The sequence below is a fragment of the Cicer arietinum genome, chromosome 4 (assembly GCF_000331145.2).
Source record: "Cicer arietinum cultivar CDC Frontier isolate Library 1 chromosome 4, Cicar.CDCFrontier_v2.0, whole genome shotgun sequence".
Taxonomy (NCBI): domain Eukaryota; kingdom Viridiplantae; phylum Streptophyta; class Magnoliopsida; order Fabales; family Fabaceae; genus Cicer; species Cicer arietinum.
The window spans coordinates 5,831,080-5,847,337 of NC_021163.2; the positions used below are offsets into that span (position 1 = coordinate 5,831,080).

General features: G+C 32.8%; 2 protein-coding genes across 3 annotated transcripts in view; both read left to right on the forward strand.

The window, feature by feature from the left end:
* The first annotated feature begins 2,661 nt into the window (after positions 1–2,661).
* Positions 2,662–12,415, forward strand: LOC101490269 (topless-related protein 3-like). Of its 2 annotated transcripts, none has more exons than XM_004495628.4 (25): positions 2,662–3,045; positions 4,751–4,930; positions 5,041–5,154; positions 5,318–5,476; positions 5,769–5,943; positions 6,055–6,184; positions 6,440–6,552; positions 6,689–6,821; positions 6,928–7,037; positions 7,194–7,263; positions 7,336–7,409; positions 7,481–7,576; positions 7,666–7,758; positions 8,206–8,333; positions 8,438–8,672; positions 8,771–8,938; positions 9,024–9,107; positions 9,525–9,677; positions 9,769–9,879; positions 10,002–10,181; positions 10,262–10,390; positions 10,495–10,590; positions 11,081–11,263; positions 11,351–11,526; positions 11,944–12,415. In XM_004495628.4, exons 1-25 carry the CDS (start codon positions 2,966–2,968, stop codon positions 12,143–12,145), a joined length of 3,372 nt encoding a protein of 1,123 aa, XP_004495685.1. In that variant the 5' UTR covers positions 2,662–2,965; the 3' UTR covers positions 12,146–12,415. The 2 variants fall into 2 exon arrangements, with proteins under 2 accessions (XP_004495685.1, XP_004495684.1); XM_004495627.4 differs by having other exon boundaries at positions 2,663–3,045; positions 6,437–6,552.
* Positions 12,416–14,630: 2,215 nt separating this feature from the next.
* The window catches only part of LOC101489935 (uncharacterized), a 3,546-nt gene continuing 1,918 nt past the window's right edge, over positions 14,631–16,258 (forward strand). The window contains exons 1-5 of the mRNA XM_073367769.1: positions 14,631–15,085; positions 15,245–15,366; positions 15,547–15,637; positions 16,001–16,130; positions 16,232–16,257. Of these exons, the coding sequence (XP_073223870.1) occupies positions 14,796–15,085; positions 15,245–15,366; positions 15,547–15,637; positions 16,001–16,130; positions 16,232–16,257 (659 nt within the window). The 5' untranslated portion in view covers positions 14,631–14,795. The remainder of the gene's footprint in view (positions 15,086–15,244; positions 15,367–15,546; positions 15,638–16,000; positions 16,131–16,231; position 16,258) is intronic.

The window sequence follows — 16,258 nt, forward strand, 5'->3', positions numbered from 1 at the left end:
GTGCGTCGCACGGAAACAATGTACATTTTAATAAATAAATTGTTATATTAATATATATATATATATCAATTCTCATAAATTTTATTGACATGTCAAATGTTACTGATAGCACCACTCCAAAGAATTTTTTTTCTTTCTAACAAAACTTATTATAAAACAATACTTTTAATTTTAAATAAATAAAAACAATAATTATTAAATAAATAAATAATTAGATCAGATGAAATAAGAATTTTTAAAATAATGAACATGACATATATAACTTAAGTATGTTATTTATATGAAATACATGATATTTAAAAATTTATGTAAATTTTGTTGAAATATCTTTCATTTTGGTACTACTCACAAAATACTACAGAAAAATAATATTCTCATTACAAAAAAAATTACAATACACATAAAAACTATGGTTATCTTTTATCTTTAAATTTGCATGTTAGTCTTCATTAATCTTTCATTTCTTTTGAATTTGCATGATATTTAATAATAAATTTAGAATGTAAAATGTATAATAGATTAGTAAAATAGTAGTTTTAAAAAAATCATTACACACTTTCACAAAAACTCGTGGAACAAATTTGTTAAATCATTGAAGTTTGAAAAACCATTACTCCTACATAAAAACCGTCGTCGATAATGAATTGTATTTTTTTTAATTCCTAAATAAATTTTATATTTATTTAAATATATTATTATTTTTCTCCTCGCTGGAAATTAACTTGAATTAATGGCGCCTACTCTTCAATATAACTTTGTGCTAACAGTGTTTATTAGATAAACTAAAATCAAAATTATTAAGACCGACAACAACTATGTGGCAACACTGTTTATTAGATAAACTATAATCAAAATTATTAAGACCGACAACAACTATGTATGAGAGAAATCTTATAAGTATACATACGTATAATTTTTTTAAACAAAATTTAAAAACATAAACAATAGTAAAATATATATGACAAAATAGTAATTTTTTTTTATAAATAGAATAAAATAACAATTACATATTGAAATAAATTTACCAGTAATTCACGTGAGCACATCTACCAAAATAATTGATGTGTACCATTTTGCATATTCAATATCAAATATTGTTTCATTGTTTCATATACCCCACAAATTTGTTATACATAGCTTCTTCAACAATGTTAATCTCAAATTCAGAAATATAAGCTCACACTTGCTTCAATTTTATCCACTAAAAATATGAAATACATCTTTGCTACTAACAAATAACATCGTGTATAATTTAAAATTTGAATTTATAAACAAAAGAATGAAACCTTAACATCACCCATCAAGACCATTTCCAGCGTAAAATTTATGTTTTGACGTTGACACGACCAATGTCACAACTTTATCAACCAAATTCCATGAATCCTTATTTGGAGAAATTGAAGCAACAAAATTTGATTTTTTTTCGGAGAAAGATAAACACAAAAATGAATAACGAATTTTGGTAAAAAAAAAAATAATAACTAATAAGGAATTGTGTATATAGTAGATAATGTGAATGATATTTATAAGAGACACAAAAAATGAGAGATCATTAGAGACGGTTAACGGAATACGGCGAATTAAGAAGAATAACTTTTTTAATTAAATTAATTTGAAGTTGCGGTTGCTAAAGAAGTGCTTTAAAAATAATTAACTTTCAATTGGCCACTCAATTCTCAACCGTGTGAAATGTCAGGTCGTGCATTATATTTTATTTTTAATTTATTTTCTTATTTTTTAATTGGTCATTCACTTCTGCATTTCTCATTTAATTGAAGTTTTATTTTTTTCTAAAAAAAAAATCTTTTATTTTTAATTTGTTTTTCTTATATTTTTAATTGGCCATTAACTTCTCAACGGACGCATAGAAAAAACTGTCAAGGTGTATTGTATTTTATTTTTAATTTTTTAATTGACCATTAAATTCTCAACGGATGTATCGTGGAGAAAGATCGTGATGTAACAGAAGTTTTATGTTTTTCTTACAAAAAAAACTTTTTATTTTTAATTCATTCCTTTTATTTTTTAATAAGCACGTATTATTTCTATTAATAGAAACTTGATATTTTCTTAACACTTTAGTTTGTTGACACGTGTCAAACTTGCCAATTTATTATGTTTGCTTTATTATAATGTATAGATTACACACATTTCAGTCATTCAGTCATAACTGAACGATACAGATTTTATGTTCAGAATTTTTATTTATAAAAAAAATTAAAATCTACCTTCAAATCTAAACCATCCAATTATTATCGAACGTGTGACTGCATCTCCATGTGGCAAAAGTGGGCCATGAAAGACCGTAGATAAAGACAAAAACTTAAAAGGCGGAAAATAAAAACCGACCATGAAGTGTGGGACCCAGAATTAAACTGCTCGCGCGTGGATTCCATCCTGAAAAAATCTAAAACCTCAAACCATATCGCGATTTATCGCGAAACTATAAAGAGAAACATAACCAAGAGGCAAGATTTAAGTAAGTACTGTATGTACATCAATTCAAAGCGAAAGCGACAGCAGCAAAAAAAAATAAAATGAAGAGTGGGGCCATCCAAGTGGACGTGTGTCGAATATTCACTAGATTTGAATTTATAGTTTCAAATCCGCAAACACTTCCCGTATCACTCACGAAATGATAGATAGCGTAGCACAAAGTGATAAGCAAATGTACTTATCAAGTAAGTTAACGTACTTATATCTGATGAGTCAGTAGTAGAAAAAGAAAGACCCCCCACTCTGTACAACGCATCGAGGATAGCGAGATCAAGTTTCCTCTCTCCATTCTCTTTCCTCTCTCTTCTTATCCGAAACCTTTCAAACCCTAGAAAGTAGAAACTCTTCAATTATAAGCTTAATTATGTAATGTAATAATAATAATCCTCTCTGAATTCTTTAGATTATTCGAAGATCCGTGTCGAGAGATCGAAATTAGTGGTGCGCTTTTCAGATTTGAATTGCTGATATGACTTCTTTAAGTAGAGAATTGGTGTTTCTCATACTTCAGTTTCTCGAGGAGGAGAAGTTTAAGGAATCCGTGCACAAGTGAGCCCTATTTTTTTCGCACTTTTTTCTCTTTGCAAATTTGTGTGCTTGGGGTTTTGTATATGTATCAAAATTTAGAAATTATAAATAAGCTAATTTTGTTTTTTACTTTTTACTAACGTTTTTTTGTTCTGGTTACTAATAATGTTTCTGATTTTAATCGAGCCGAATAAAATTGTAAGAATTGATAGAGTGAACACATGTTTCAGTTTTGCTTGAATTGTTATTTTTAAAATTAGTAAGCACGCTGAAAACAATAAATACTTGTAATTATTTGTAATTAAAAGTAAAAAAAGATAATGAAACGGAGAAATACTTTAATGAAAGGATGTGTGCATTTTCAATTTTATGTTTCAACGTAGTTGTAGTTGTAATTGTAATTGTAATTATCAATTTGGATGTGAATCATAGTGGAATTATGCTGTTGTTTTGCAGTATGGTATTATGTACTTGACTTGTATATATCAACAGTTGAAATCATATCCTAATTGAATCATCTTGCTAACTGGGTAGGGGTATCCACTCCCACAATATATATTATTTAATACTGTTACTTGGCTTGTTGAAATGGAAGAAAAATTAGTTGCATAAATAAATATTCAAAAGCCGAGTCTTTTATTGGTTAATAACCTGTTTCCTTTGAGTCAGTGAGTGTGGCTCAGTTGGTTAAGGAAGCTTGTGGGGGAGGACCACAGTTTGATCCCCGAGAAACATACTTTTGGGGAGGAGTGAAGAGCTTTAAGCTACTACTCTAAGCACTCGGGCATAAATTAGTCCCACAGTTAGTCTTCATGTCATGGATGAGAATTACAAAGTTCCTAAAGCTAAATGAACTTTCAAATTCCACTCAACTATTCTCTAAAGGTCATAAAGTTCAGATACTCTTTCTCCTCGACCTATCTTAATTATACAGACTACAATGATTCCCCTCAATCTTGGGGCCCTTCTTCTCGTGTCATGGACCTATTCGTCCCTCCTTTCGCATGGGTTCATTTTCCTACCCATTCACCAAAGTTTTCCCGGGTTGGTGATCACTATTGGCTCCATCTTAGTGACTTCTTTACGTTTGAATCAGTGGGTCTTAATTTGGAAGGCCTTAGCTTTATGGGGCCTTCACATGGTGCTTCGGCATACCACAGTACTAAAGTAAGGGATTTAGTTCGACTATGCTGAACACTTTTCGTCCATAAAGGCTTAGGGTGCGATTGATGCACCTTGAGGGACAACACAAACAGAACAATGCAGTATAGGTGGTTGAGTTAGAGCGAAGCTTTTTGTTTTTATGCTATGTGGTAATTGATATTCTGATACATAAGACAAATAGTATTCAGTAAGGATGCAAAAGAGAACCATTAAGAAGAGGATGGAAAAGTCTTTAATTTTTTAATTTTTGATGGTATGGTTTATTGAAAACAGATTTTAAGACCTGTTTATATGCTTCACACTTTATATTGTTCTGTTCCATGACTGTTTTTTAAAATCAAACTCATAACAATTAAATTTGTGGTAGTCAGTCCTTCATATTTCAGCAAATCAGATGCATCCTAAATTATATAATATCCTTACTTGGAAAGTGGAACTTAATAATAAAATAAATTGACCTCTAAATGAGGGTTATTTTTTTCTTCTAGCAGCTGTTTCTCTGTCGTTAGGCATCTGTTTGATTTTAGTTTCACCCTTTTAAATGCCTCTTATATGCATGCAGGCTTGAGAAAGAATCAGGATTCTTTTTCAACATGAAGTACTTTGAGGAAAAAGTGCAGGCTGGTGAATGGGAAGAAGTTGAAAAGTATTTATCAGGGTTTACCAAAGTTGACGATAATAGATATTCAATGAAAATATTCTTTGAAATTAGGAAGCAGAAATATCTGGAAGCACTTGATCGGTATATGGAATTTTGTATCCTTTTGAGTTCTTTTTCTTTTTCTAAATGAATCTGTGCTCGTTATAAACCTTCACATCTTGTTTTGTCTCTGGTGTTTTTTTAAATTTTAGGCAAGACAAGCCAAAGGCTGTGGAGATATTAGTGGGTGATTTAAAAGTGTTCTGCACCTTCAATGAGGAACTATACAAAGAAATCACCCAGCTGTTAATTCTTAATAATTTCAGGTATTATATATAATATGTAATTTATTGTTTGTCGGTGCCTTGTTTCAACTGTTGGGTGGATGAGAATGTGCACCTGATTCATATCTCAATAACCTTGACTCGCAGCTCAGACTAATTAAGTGGTAAGCATGACAACTGAGTTGTACTTTGTTTAATATGATAGGGAGAACGAGCAGCTGTCCAAGTATGGTGACACCAAAACCGCTCGAAGTATTATGTTGATAGAACTAAAAAAACTCATAGAGGCAAATCCTCTTTTCCGTGATAAGCTTGCCTTCCCGACCCTTAAGTCATCAAGACTGAGAACTTTAATCAATCAAAGGTATGTGATTAAGCAAGTTAAAGCCCTCCTCTGGTTCTCTCTTGTTTTGGATCAGATGTTTCATTTCATGGCATTGCTGCCATTTTGAGGCAAATGAAAAAAGTAAATCACGTGGCTCTTTCTTTCTGGATGTGTATAACTAGCAAAGTATTTTGCATGAGGTCTTAACTCCCTGTTTGTTATCAGTTTATTTGGTAAAATAAGAAGAATTTAAAAGTTTTCCTCCATCTATTTTATTGTAAATTCGGATAATTAATTTGTTATGTCTTGTCTTTTCCCTTGGTCAATGCAGTCTGAACTGGCAGCACCAGCTTTGTAAAAACCCAAGGCCAAACCCAGATATAAAGACTTTATTTACAGATCATACTTGTGCATCTTCTAATGGTCCACTCGCACCTACACCTGTCAATCTTCCGATTTCTGCAGTTGCAAAGCCTGCTGCTTATACTTCACTTGGAGCTCATGGTGTATGATACCTTGCATTTCAATCAACTGGCTACTTGTGTTTTCGTGTGATTAATAATCTAACTGTTACCAATGATGATTAATTGATAATATGCTATTATTTATTTTTATAGCCCTTCCCTCCTGCTGTGGCAACTGGTAATGCTAATGCTTTGGCTGGTTGGATGGCCAATGCCTCAGCTTCATCATCTGTTCAAGCAGCTGTTGTCGCAGCATCAACCATTCCAGTCCCTCAGAATCAAGGTTAAAATAGAAGTTTCTCTGTCATCCTTTTTTTGGAATGAAACAAAAATGGTTATCCTCCCTGTGAAGTTTACATGCTATGCTCCTATTTCTCTTAAATGTATTATTTTTATCTTCACGGTTGCAAATGTATTTTACATGGTTATGGTTAAGTGATCTGGTGAATATTTTTGTTGATGTGGAATTTCACTCATTCAATAATTTCATAAAAGATGTTGTGGCTTACACACACTCCTAATACTTTTCAAACAGTAGCTATCTTGAAACGTCCAAGAACACCTCCGGTAACTCCTGGGATCGTTGACTATCAGAGTGCTGATCATGATCAGTTAATGAAAAGGCTTCGTCCTGGTCATTCTGTAGAGGAGGTAATTTTGATTGATTTCTTCGATTCAACTAAGATGTGGAGTCACATATTGAATGATGCCTAGTAATCATTTTTGTGATTTCTGACTTTCTAATGGTTGGTGACTCAAGTAACTATGGTTCTTTTATATATTTCAGGTTTCCTATCCCGTGGCTCGACAAACCTCTTGGTCATTGGATGATCTCCCTAGAACAGTGGCTATGACTTTGCATCAAGGATCCTCTGTGACAAGCATGGATTTTCATCCTTCGCACCACACCTTACTTCTTGGTATTGCTTATCATGATTGCTTCATGTGTAATATCTCACTTGCTAAAATACAAACAAAAATATAACTTAACTTTCTCTTCTAACATTATATATTTCAAATGAGCAGTTGGTTCTAATAATGGTGAAATTACCCTCTGGGAACTCAGCTTGCGAGAAAGGTTGCTCTCAAAGCCGTTCAAGATATGGGATTTATCAGCATGCTCATTACCATTTCAGGTTTCATATAGTGCAATATTTCTTGTTCTACCGCATCCTCTGTTGTCAATCTGAACTAGTGTAAGCTATAATGGCCACTATTTTATTATGTTTGGCCATTAGTCTGGATGCTTGAAAATTCAAAACCTTTGGAATTTATAGTTCAGAAATTTGCAGGCAGCTGCAGTCAAGGATGCACCTATTTCTGTCAGTCGTGTCACATGGAGCCCTGATGGAAACTTTGTGGGTATGTAACTTCATGTTTCTGAAACCATTCTGAAGCTGTCAGGTGTATATCTAACTGGTTTATTTGCTTTAGGTGTTGCGTTTACTAAACATCTGATTCATTTATATGCCTACACTGGGTCAAATGAGCTAGTCCCGCGTATAGAGGTGACTTTCTTCTCATAATAAATAGCCAAAATTTTGATTGCAGTTTGATTTACATTTCTTTGTTAATGCAGGTTGATGCCCATGTCGGTGGTGTGAATGATTTGGCATTTGCTCTTCCAAATAAACAGTTGTGCATTGTAACTTGTGGGGATGATAAGTTGATAAAGGTGCATAAAATCTAGTAATCTACTTGTTCCCATTTCAGATTAAACAAAAATCGTCTATTTTTCTAAAGAAGAAAATCATGTCTTAATAGGTGTGGGATGCAAATGGACGAAGACTATTTACCTTTGAGGGGCATGACGCACCTGTATATTCAGTTTGTCCTCATCACAAAGAGAGCATTCAGGTAATAAAGTAGATACCATATTAAGGCACCTATGAATTTCAATTTTTTCTTTGGAAGGTTAAATGTAGATTTCATTTACTATAATTTGATAGATCTATATAAGCAGCAGCTAAAGTAGTAAAAATAAGAGCTTGAATACTGCTTGTAAATAATCCAAGGAACATTACAGGTATAGGAATAGGAACTACTAATGGTACTAATGAAACAAGAACAACTACTAGTTAATTAACTAATATGTATATATGAATAGATACATAGCTATTTTTTTGCATTATATTCGTAAGTCTGGCTTTCATTTATTGTAGTCTTAGAAAATTAAAGCTGCCATCCTATTACATGCATATATTGATCCATTTTACATAAGCATATATACTGTTCAACTTCTTGCAAGCTATATGTACAGACATAGGCACACACGTACTAAAGGTTGTCAATGTAACTTTGCAGTTCATATTTTCAACAGCCATTGATGGGAAAATAAAGGCCTGGTTATACGATAACATGGGTTCTAGAGTTGACTATGACGCTCCTGGTCATTGGTGCACTACAATGCTTTACAGTGCTGACGGAAGTAGGTAAGTTAGATTTTGGTAAGGGTAATTATATTGTTAAGTGGCATGTTTATTTTTCTTAAGTGTCTTATCATGCCTTCCAATGTATTTTCCCCACCTTTCCCCAGATTGTTTTCTTGCGGGACAAGTAAAGATGGAGAGTCTTTTCTTGTTGAATGGAACGAAAGTGAAGGAGCCATTAAGAGAACGTACAATGGATTCAGAAAGAAATCTGCTGGTGTCGTGCAGTTTGACACAACCCAGAATCGCTTTTTGGTTGCCGGTGAAGATGGCCAAGTGAAGTTTTGGGACATGGACAATGTTAATCTTCTAACAAGCACTGATGCAGATGGTGGATTACAGGTCAATATTTTATGGTTAACTATTTTAACTTTTAAGTCTTTAGGAGTATAACTACACTTTATAAAACATCCTTTATGTGACTGTATGAATCTATTCAGGGCCTTCCACGCTTGAAATTCAATAAGGAAGGAAATGTTCTCGCTGTTACTACTGTGGACAATGGATTCAAGATACTGGCTAATGCTACTGGTCTTAGATCCTTAAGAACAATTGAAACTCCAGCATTTGAAGCATTGAGGCCGCCCATCGAATCTGCTGCGGTCAAGGTAGTCATATAGTTCTTTAAACAATTGTGTGGTTCCTTATGGTTAGATCAAAATGTTTACAGTCCACTCTGTTTATGGTACACAGGTATCTGGCTCTTCTTCTGTTAATGTTAGTCCTGTCAACTGTAAAGTGGAAAGAAGCTCCCCTGTCAGGCCGCCTCCAATTCTTGTATGAAACTAACCCTGTAAACTTTACCATCTTTATTATGATGTTAACATCATGACATTGATATATTTATTTTTGTACACAGTACACAACTTGCATAGCATGTGGACTATTTTGATCCTTTTATTCTTATATATTTTGCTTAATTATTTCATGCAATACCCTTGCATACCATAAATGACCGACTATTGAATACATCTGCTTTCCACCTTTTTATGGGGAACCTTCATATTGTCGGATTTCTATTAAATCCAAAAGGTGTACATGAATCTATTTTACTTTTATAATGTTGTCTTTGTATTCCTTTTTAGATCAACTTTGTTAGTTGTAATTTATCTCTTTTAAGGTACTTAAGGATTATTTACTGTATCATAATACTTGTTTGCAACATATGGAATTGTTTTGGCTTTTTCAATCAAGAATGGAGCCGATCCCATGAGTCGAAGTGTAGAGAAATCAAGAACTGTGGAAGATGCAACAGACAGAACTAAACCATGGCAATTGTCTGAAATTCTGGATCCTGTCCAATGTCGGTCAGTTACCATGCCTGACAACGCAGACTCTTTCAGCAAGGTTTGTTGACTGTTGAATTTATGAGATTGCCATTATTCTATTGCATACTTTGTATTATTCTCTGCTTTAATGCTCTGATTCGTATATATAGGTTGTACGACTTCTATATACAAATTCTGCTGTTGGTATCTTGGCCCTTGGTTCAAATGGTGTCCAGAAGCTTTGGAAATGGGCTCGCAATGAACAGAATCCTACTGGGAAGGTAGTCTTAAGCAAATAAAATGCTTTACGCATGTCTGCGTTCAATCCTTTATTTTCGTTATACTTTTTGTTAGCTTTTCCCTTTCAATAGAGAACAGAAGTCTGAAGTTCATGTGATTACAGGCAACTGCCAGTGTTGTTCCACAACGCTGGCAACCCAACAGCGGTCTTCTTATGACTAATGATATTGCGGGTGTCAACCTTGAAGAAGCAGTCCCTTGCATTGCACTCTCAAAAAATGACTCATATGTTATGTCTGCCTGTGGTGGAAAAGTTTCACTATTTAACATGATGACATTCAAGGTGTGTTTCTGGATATACAACCCTGATATTTTATTCAGCAGCTACATTTTATTGGTTACTTACAATTTACTTTTTTATAGGTAATGACAACATTCATGTCGCCACCTCCTGCCTCTACCTTCCTAGCTTTCCATCCCCAGGATAACAACATTATATCCATTGGGATGGAGGATTCAACCATTCACATCTATAATGTCAGAGTGGATGAGGTGATCACACACTGTTAGTAATTTAATTTTTTTAAGAGTTACATTATTATTCCTAAATTTATCTCACACAAACATGTTTTCCTGCTTTTGGGGGTATTTCCCAGGTGAAATCAAAATTGAAGGGTCACCAGAGACGAATAACCGGTTTAGCCTTTTCAACCAATCTTAACATCTTGGTATCATCTGGTGCTGATGCTCAAGTAAGTCTTTTAGCCATTCTCCTTTCTTACAAGATTCTGAGTGGCAGGGAAAATATTTTATGTAAATCAGTTTAGCGCCTGATAATTTGTTTTGGAGATCGTTATTCTACATTTCATTTTTTGTAATCGTCCTTCTTTCATTAGATACACTTTTCAACTTAAAGATTATTGCATGTAGATTCTGGAGTATCAGATAAAAGTAGTAAAAGTTCACTTCATTGGAGTTGTTATTCAAAATGATTTTCTCATTTTCGATGAGGGATGCACCCTTGAGTAGCTAGATTTCTGCATTTATTAAGTTGGTGGATTTTTATTTGGCTTTATTGTTTTCTTCTATTGGGTGCTAGAGTTGAAGTATCTTCCTTTCACAAATGTTTGTGCCTCTACCACTTTTATCAATTGCATTGTTCTCCCATTAGGAAATGTAGCCTATTTGCCGAACTCAGTGTTTTTGCCTTTTTTGTTTTAAGAATTTCTACATGTTGTACAGCTGTGTGTGTGGAGCATTGATACATGGGAGAAAAGAAAAACAATTCCAATTCAGCTACCTGCGGGAAAGTCACATGTTGGTGATACACGTGTTCAGTTCCATTCTGACCAACTTCGCCTATTGGTAGTTCACGAGACTCAATTGGCAATATATGATGCCTCTAAGATGGAACGCATTCGGCAGGTATGAAGTTTTTTCTCGTATTCCTAGAGAGCTGCTGGTTGCTGTCTAAATTGGAATTAGATATGCTCATAATTTCTTTGGCTGCAGTGGGTTCCCCAAGATGTTCTGTCTGCTCCCATATCATATGCAGCATATTCCTGCAACAGTCAGTTAATTTATGCTTCATTTTGTGATGCAAACATTGGGGTTTTTGATGCTGATAGCTTGAAACTAAGATGTCGTATTGCCCCATCAATATGCTTGTCATCAGCCGCTTTAAATAGGTAAGTTTCAGCTAATAAGTGGATTGCACTCTTTATTCTTGTAATAAATGTTGAACATTTTGTTCAAGGTTCAGAAAAGAAATCTATGTAATTTGATGCAAGATTGATATTGGTTGCTGTATCAGTTTCTAGATATCATTAAGATATTAGTAGTTTCAATTTAAAGATCAACTAGACTGTACTATGCCTTTTTTGTGAATAATAACCAGCATCCCTCCTTGGATTAGGGTGAGTGGTGATTTTTTATTTTTTCTAACTAGTTAAGATTCTGTGCACGGGCACGGATTCTAAAATAAAAATAATAGAAAACAAATGTGAGAAATTATATTTCTGCATTATTAAGGGGAAACCTTTCTTAAGATAGACAGCAAAATATGTGTTTTGGAGCTTGACACTTGCTCATGTTGTGTATTGCAGAAGCCAAGCCGTGTATCCTCTTGTGATTGCGACACATCCTCTAGAACCTAACCAGTTTGCTGTTGGAATGAGTGATGGGTCCGTCAAAGTGATAGAACCCAGTGAATCAGAGGGTAAGTGGGGATCTTCTCCGCCTATGGACAACGGAATATTAAATGGATCTGCATCTAGCAGTCACACGGCCGAGCAGGCCCAAAGATAAGATTCATTGTACTAGTACTAGTGTTATATAGCATAGTTATTTCCATTTGTAAATTTATTTATCAGCCTAGGTTTTTAGGTTTTGATTCACCAATTTGTTTCTCATCCATATCAGGTCATTGGACATATGCTCTTCTTTATACCTTAATTTATTCTAGTTAACCCAAATTATGATTATATATTTCATTGTAATGTTATTATTTTCTTGCTAACAGTGGGGGTTTGCCAACAACCCTCATTATGGTATGTATGTATAAAATTTGTTGTCAAATTGGAACTACTGCTCAATTTAGATATTTTAAAACGTACGGTGCCAAGTGAATGGAGCAGAAATTGTATTCTAGTGTTTGGGAATTTTATGACAAAGCGGAGCAAATTTCTCATATTTTTTTTCAAAAATCCAAAATTTTTATTTCATTATTTGAAAAGTTGACAAAATGAAATGCGATATTTATTCTATTTTTACTCTTATTTGTGTGTATTAATTAACACCATTTTTACCACTATTATTTGAAGTGGTGTAATTGATATTTGACATTCTTATGTAACAGTTTTGTTCATAGGAAGCAGTAGAATTTAGACATAAAATTTGAATAAAATCTAATTACACGTATAATTTGTTTTTCTACTGGTGTTCACAAATTAAGACAAAGTCCATACATTTAAGCTATTTAGCAGGCTTGGATTAGATCACTGTTTCGAAGGAATTATATGCTTTGAGTTTGTGAATTCAAGCACAACCAATGCGACCGCAACAATGCTAATAGTAGCAATTTCCAAATGTTGGACATCATGGGCTCTTTTTTTACATAACCCAATATTATACCTAAAATGTGTAAGCATGACAAGATATATTAAACCAAAACATTGCCCTTTTTACGTAGAACAAAGAAATGGCACTTTGTAGAAGAACACGCAGGAGAAGAAAAAGGAAAGAAAAAACGGTTCAGTGATGAAATAGAATGTGGATAAAGGAGCAACTGTTTAATTAAAGTGACTCAATTCCATTGCATATCTTTTAAATTGGAGGGAGAGAAAAATAGAAGAGGGTGGTATGAGACGAGGTGGAGTGGATTTCATGTTCTATGTCACTCTATTTACTTTTACAAATTCAAACAATAGGACTTAGTTATATAATGGACAAAGTTTCTCTATCTTTAAGGAGAGAACGTTACTTTAACTGTCTCTGTGTCTCTCTCTCATTTTTTTACTCTATTTTCCCTCTAATAACTTTTCCTGGTCTCTCATTTTTTTGCCAAGTCACAAAAAAGTAAAGAATTCAAAATTAGAAAATTCAAAATTATCATACTACGCTACACTATTACGTTATATCATATGGATGAACCAAGAACCTACTAATAGTTCGACTAGAAATTTGAAGGGTTATAGATATTCGGTTTAGTTTGTTTTTTAGAGAAAAAGATTAAAACCAATTAAAATTTATTGGTTTGAATTGATTTTTTCAAACTATTCAAAATAAAGAAGAATAAGTTGGTTTGATTTAATTAGATTGACAATTTTAAAAAATGTAATGTATTTCAAACACTATAAATTTTTTATATTATTAAAATACATATATAATTTATAATAAAGAAAAATAATATTATATTAATTATAAGACATAATTACTCCAATAGTCTCTTAATTTAATTTCAAGTAACACTGATCTTATATTTTTGTCCCTTTCAGTTTAGTACTTTATTTAATTTTAAGTAACAATTTGATCTATCTTAAAATGTCAAAATTATTATTTTTTTTTTTAAATAAACTTAGAAAATTCATCAAGATCTTCAAACAAAATCCATAAAATTCAATACCAATTTCAAGAAAATTTATTTATTCATCAAATTCATAACTCAAATATTTAAATAAACTCACATTTCCATCTCCAACAACATCAAATAAAGAATAAAAATATGAGTTTATTTAAAAATTTGAGTTATGAATTTGATGAAATTTAATTTTATATTGAATATGATAATTAATTTTATGGATTTTGATTGAAAATTTTAATAATTTTTTTTTTAAATTTTGTAAATAAAAAGGATAACATTGTTGATATTTTAAAATATAAAAAATTAAATAAATGACCAAAGCGAAATAAAAAAAATAAAACATTGAACTACTGCCTAAAATTAAATCAAGAGATCACATGAACAATTTTACCTAATTAAAAAATGCATTTTTTAAGAAAAAAATGATTGATATAATATATATATATATATATATATATATATATATATGAAAATAATAAAATAGTAAAATATTATAAAATATAATAATTTGATTTAAGTATTATGTGTAAATGCGTGAAATCATAATTAATCTAATAAAAATAAAAAGAAATTGAGCTTTATTGATTTGGTTGGATTTAAAACCAAATCAATTTAATTGGTACATTGATTCATGATTAGTTTGGTTCTTACCGCCGGTGATTCGTGCCCTTATCAAGTCGATAAATGAGCATGCATTTACCTAAAAAAATTGCTCATATGTCTCATTTATTTTATTTTTCTTTTGAGAAAACAATATATAATTATTTAAAAGAACGAAAAACTACTCCGTTTTGGTGCAGCTTGGCTCCTCCCTCCCCGAGTGGAGAGGATTAGGGTTTTTCTAATCAAATTTCATCTTCCAATTCATCGCTACAAATGGCGAATCGTACTGATCCAGCAGCGAAGAGCATAAGAGGTACGAACCCTCAAAATCTTGTGGAGAAGATTCTCCGCTCAAAGATCTATCAGAACACCTATTGGAAGGAACAATGTTTCGGCTTAACAGCAGAGACCTTAGTCGACAAGGCCATGGAACTCGATCACCTCGGCGGTACCTACGGTGGCAACCGCAAACCTACCCCTTTCATGTGCCTCGTCATGAAAATGCTCCAGATTCAGCCGGAGAAAGAAATCGTCATCGAGTTCATAAAAAACGACGACTACAAGTATTTCCTCAAACCCTATATCTTTAAAATCACAAAAAGTTTCAGTTTTTAACCCTAGGTTTATTATTTACGTACATATCAATCACTTGGTCATGGATTGTATTTTTCTTGAGTAACCTAATTTGTAAATGTGTTTGATTTGCAATATGAAAAATGTAGGTATGTGAGGATACTTGGTGCTTTCTACTTGCGACTTACTGGATCTGATACGGATGTGTACCATTACTTGGAACCATTGTACAATGATTATCGGAAATTGAGAAGAAAATTAGCTGATGGACGTAAGTTATCAAGGGCCCATTTGTTATCAAAAGCGATTATTTTTAAGAAAATGATTTTTTTTTACAAAATAAGCTGGAACAAACGGGCTTTGAGTGTTGTTGTACATTATCAATTCAACATAACTCTTGTATTGTACTTACCTGCGATGTTAAGGCTACTTGTTGCTCTTGATTTTGCAGAGTTTAGTTTGACACACGTTGATGAGGTCATTGATGAACTTCTCACAACAGATTATTCCTGTGATATTGCTCTGCCACGCATCAAGAAAAGGTACGGTTTTCTTTTTCTACATTGAAATGTTTGGTTTTAAACCTTTTATTCTGCTTTCTTGGTCTATGCTATGTGTACTTTGCATGATAGGATAGTAATATTTTGAGTAGTGGGCAAAATATTTGCCTCCAATGATTATACCTTGCATCTCTATCTTCTCACATATGATGAATTTTGAGTCATCAAAATTCTATCTCTTGTAAGACTATATAGGGAGCCTCTAAAAACAAGTTACTTCCATTAGTAAGTTTTCTGTTTCTATTTTTGTGGACTGTCTCTAATGTTGACAATTTCAAACACAGATTACAGTCTTTTATTTTTGTCGTGTGAGGAAGTTTAGTTTTTGTCATCTATTTTCTGTAGGTGGACTCTTGAATCTCTTGGTTCATTAGAACCTAGACAAAGTGCTCTCGAAGAAGATTTTGAGGAGGAAGAGGAGAATGAGGATAATGAACAACCTGCTGATGAGCTTGAAGATAAGGTCTATGAGAAGGTGCTTTCCTTTTTTAAGATATCTACTTTTATGTTTTTATTTTTTTTTATATTAATGGTAGTGGTTCTGATGTTTTGGTTTCATTGTTGAAATGTTTACAGGATTATTATCGTGGGCGAAGCCCTACA

Coding starts and splice junctions, on each gene's coding strand:
- LOC101490269 (XM_004495627.4), top strand. CDS start 2,966: ATGACTTCTTTAAGTAGAGAATTGGTGTTTCTCATACTTCAGTTTCTC. Junction 3,046..4,750: donor TTTAAGGAATCCGTGCACAA/GTGAGCCCTATT, acceptor ATATGCATGCAG/GCTTGAGAAAGAATCAGGAT. Junction 11,264..11,350: donor AGATGGAACGCATTCGGCAG/GTATGAAGTTTT, acceptor CTTTGGCTGCAG/TGGGTTCCCCAAGATGTTCT.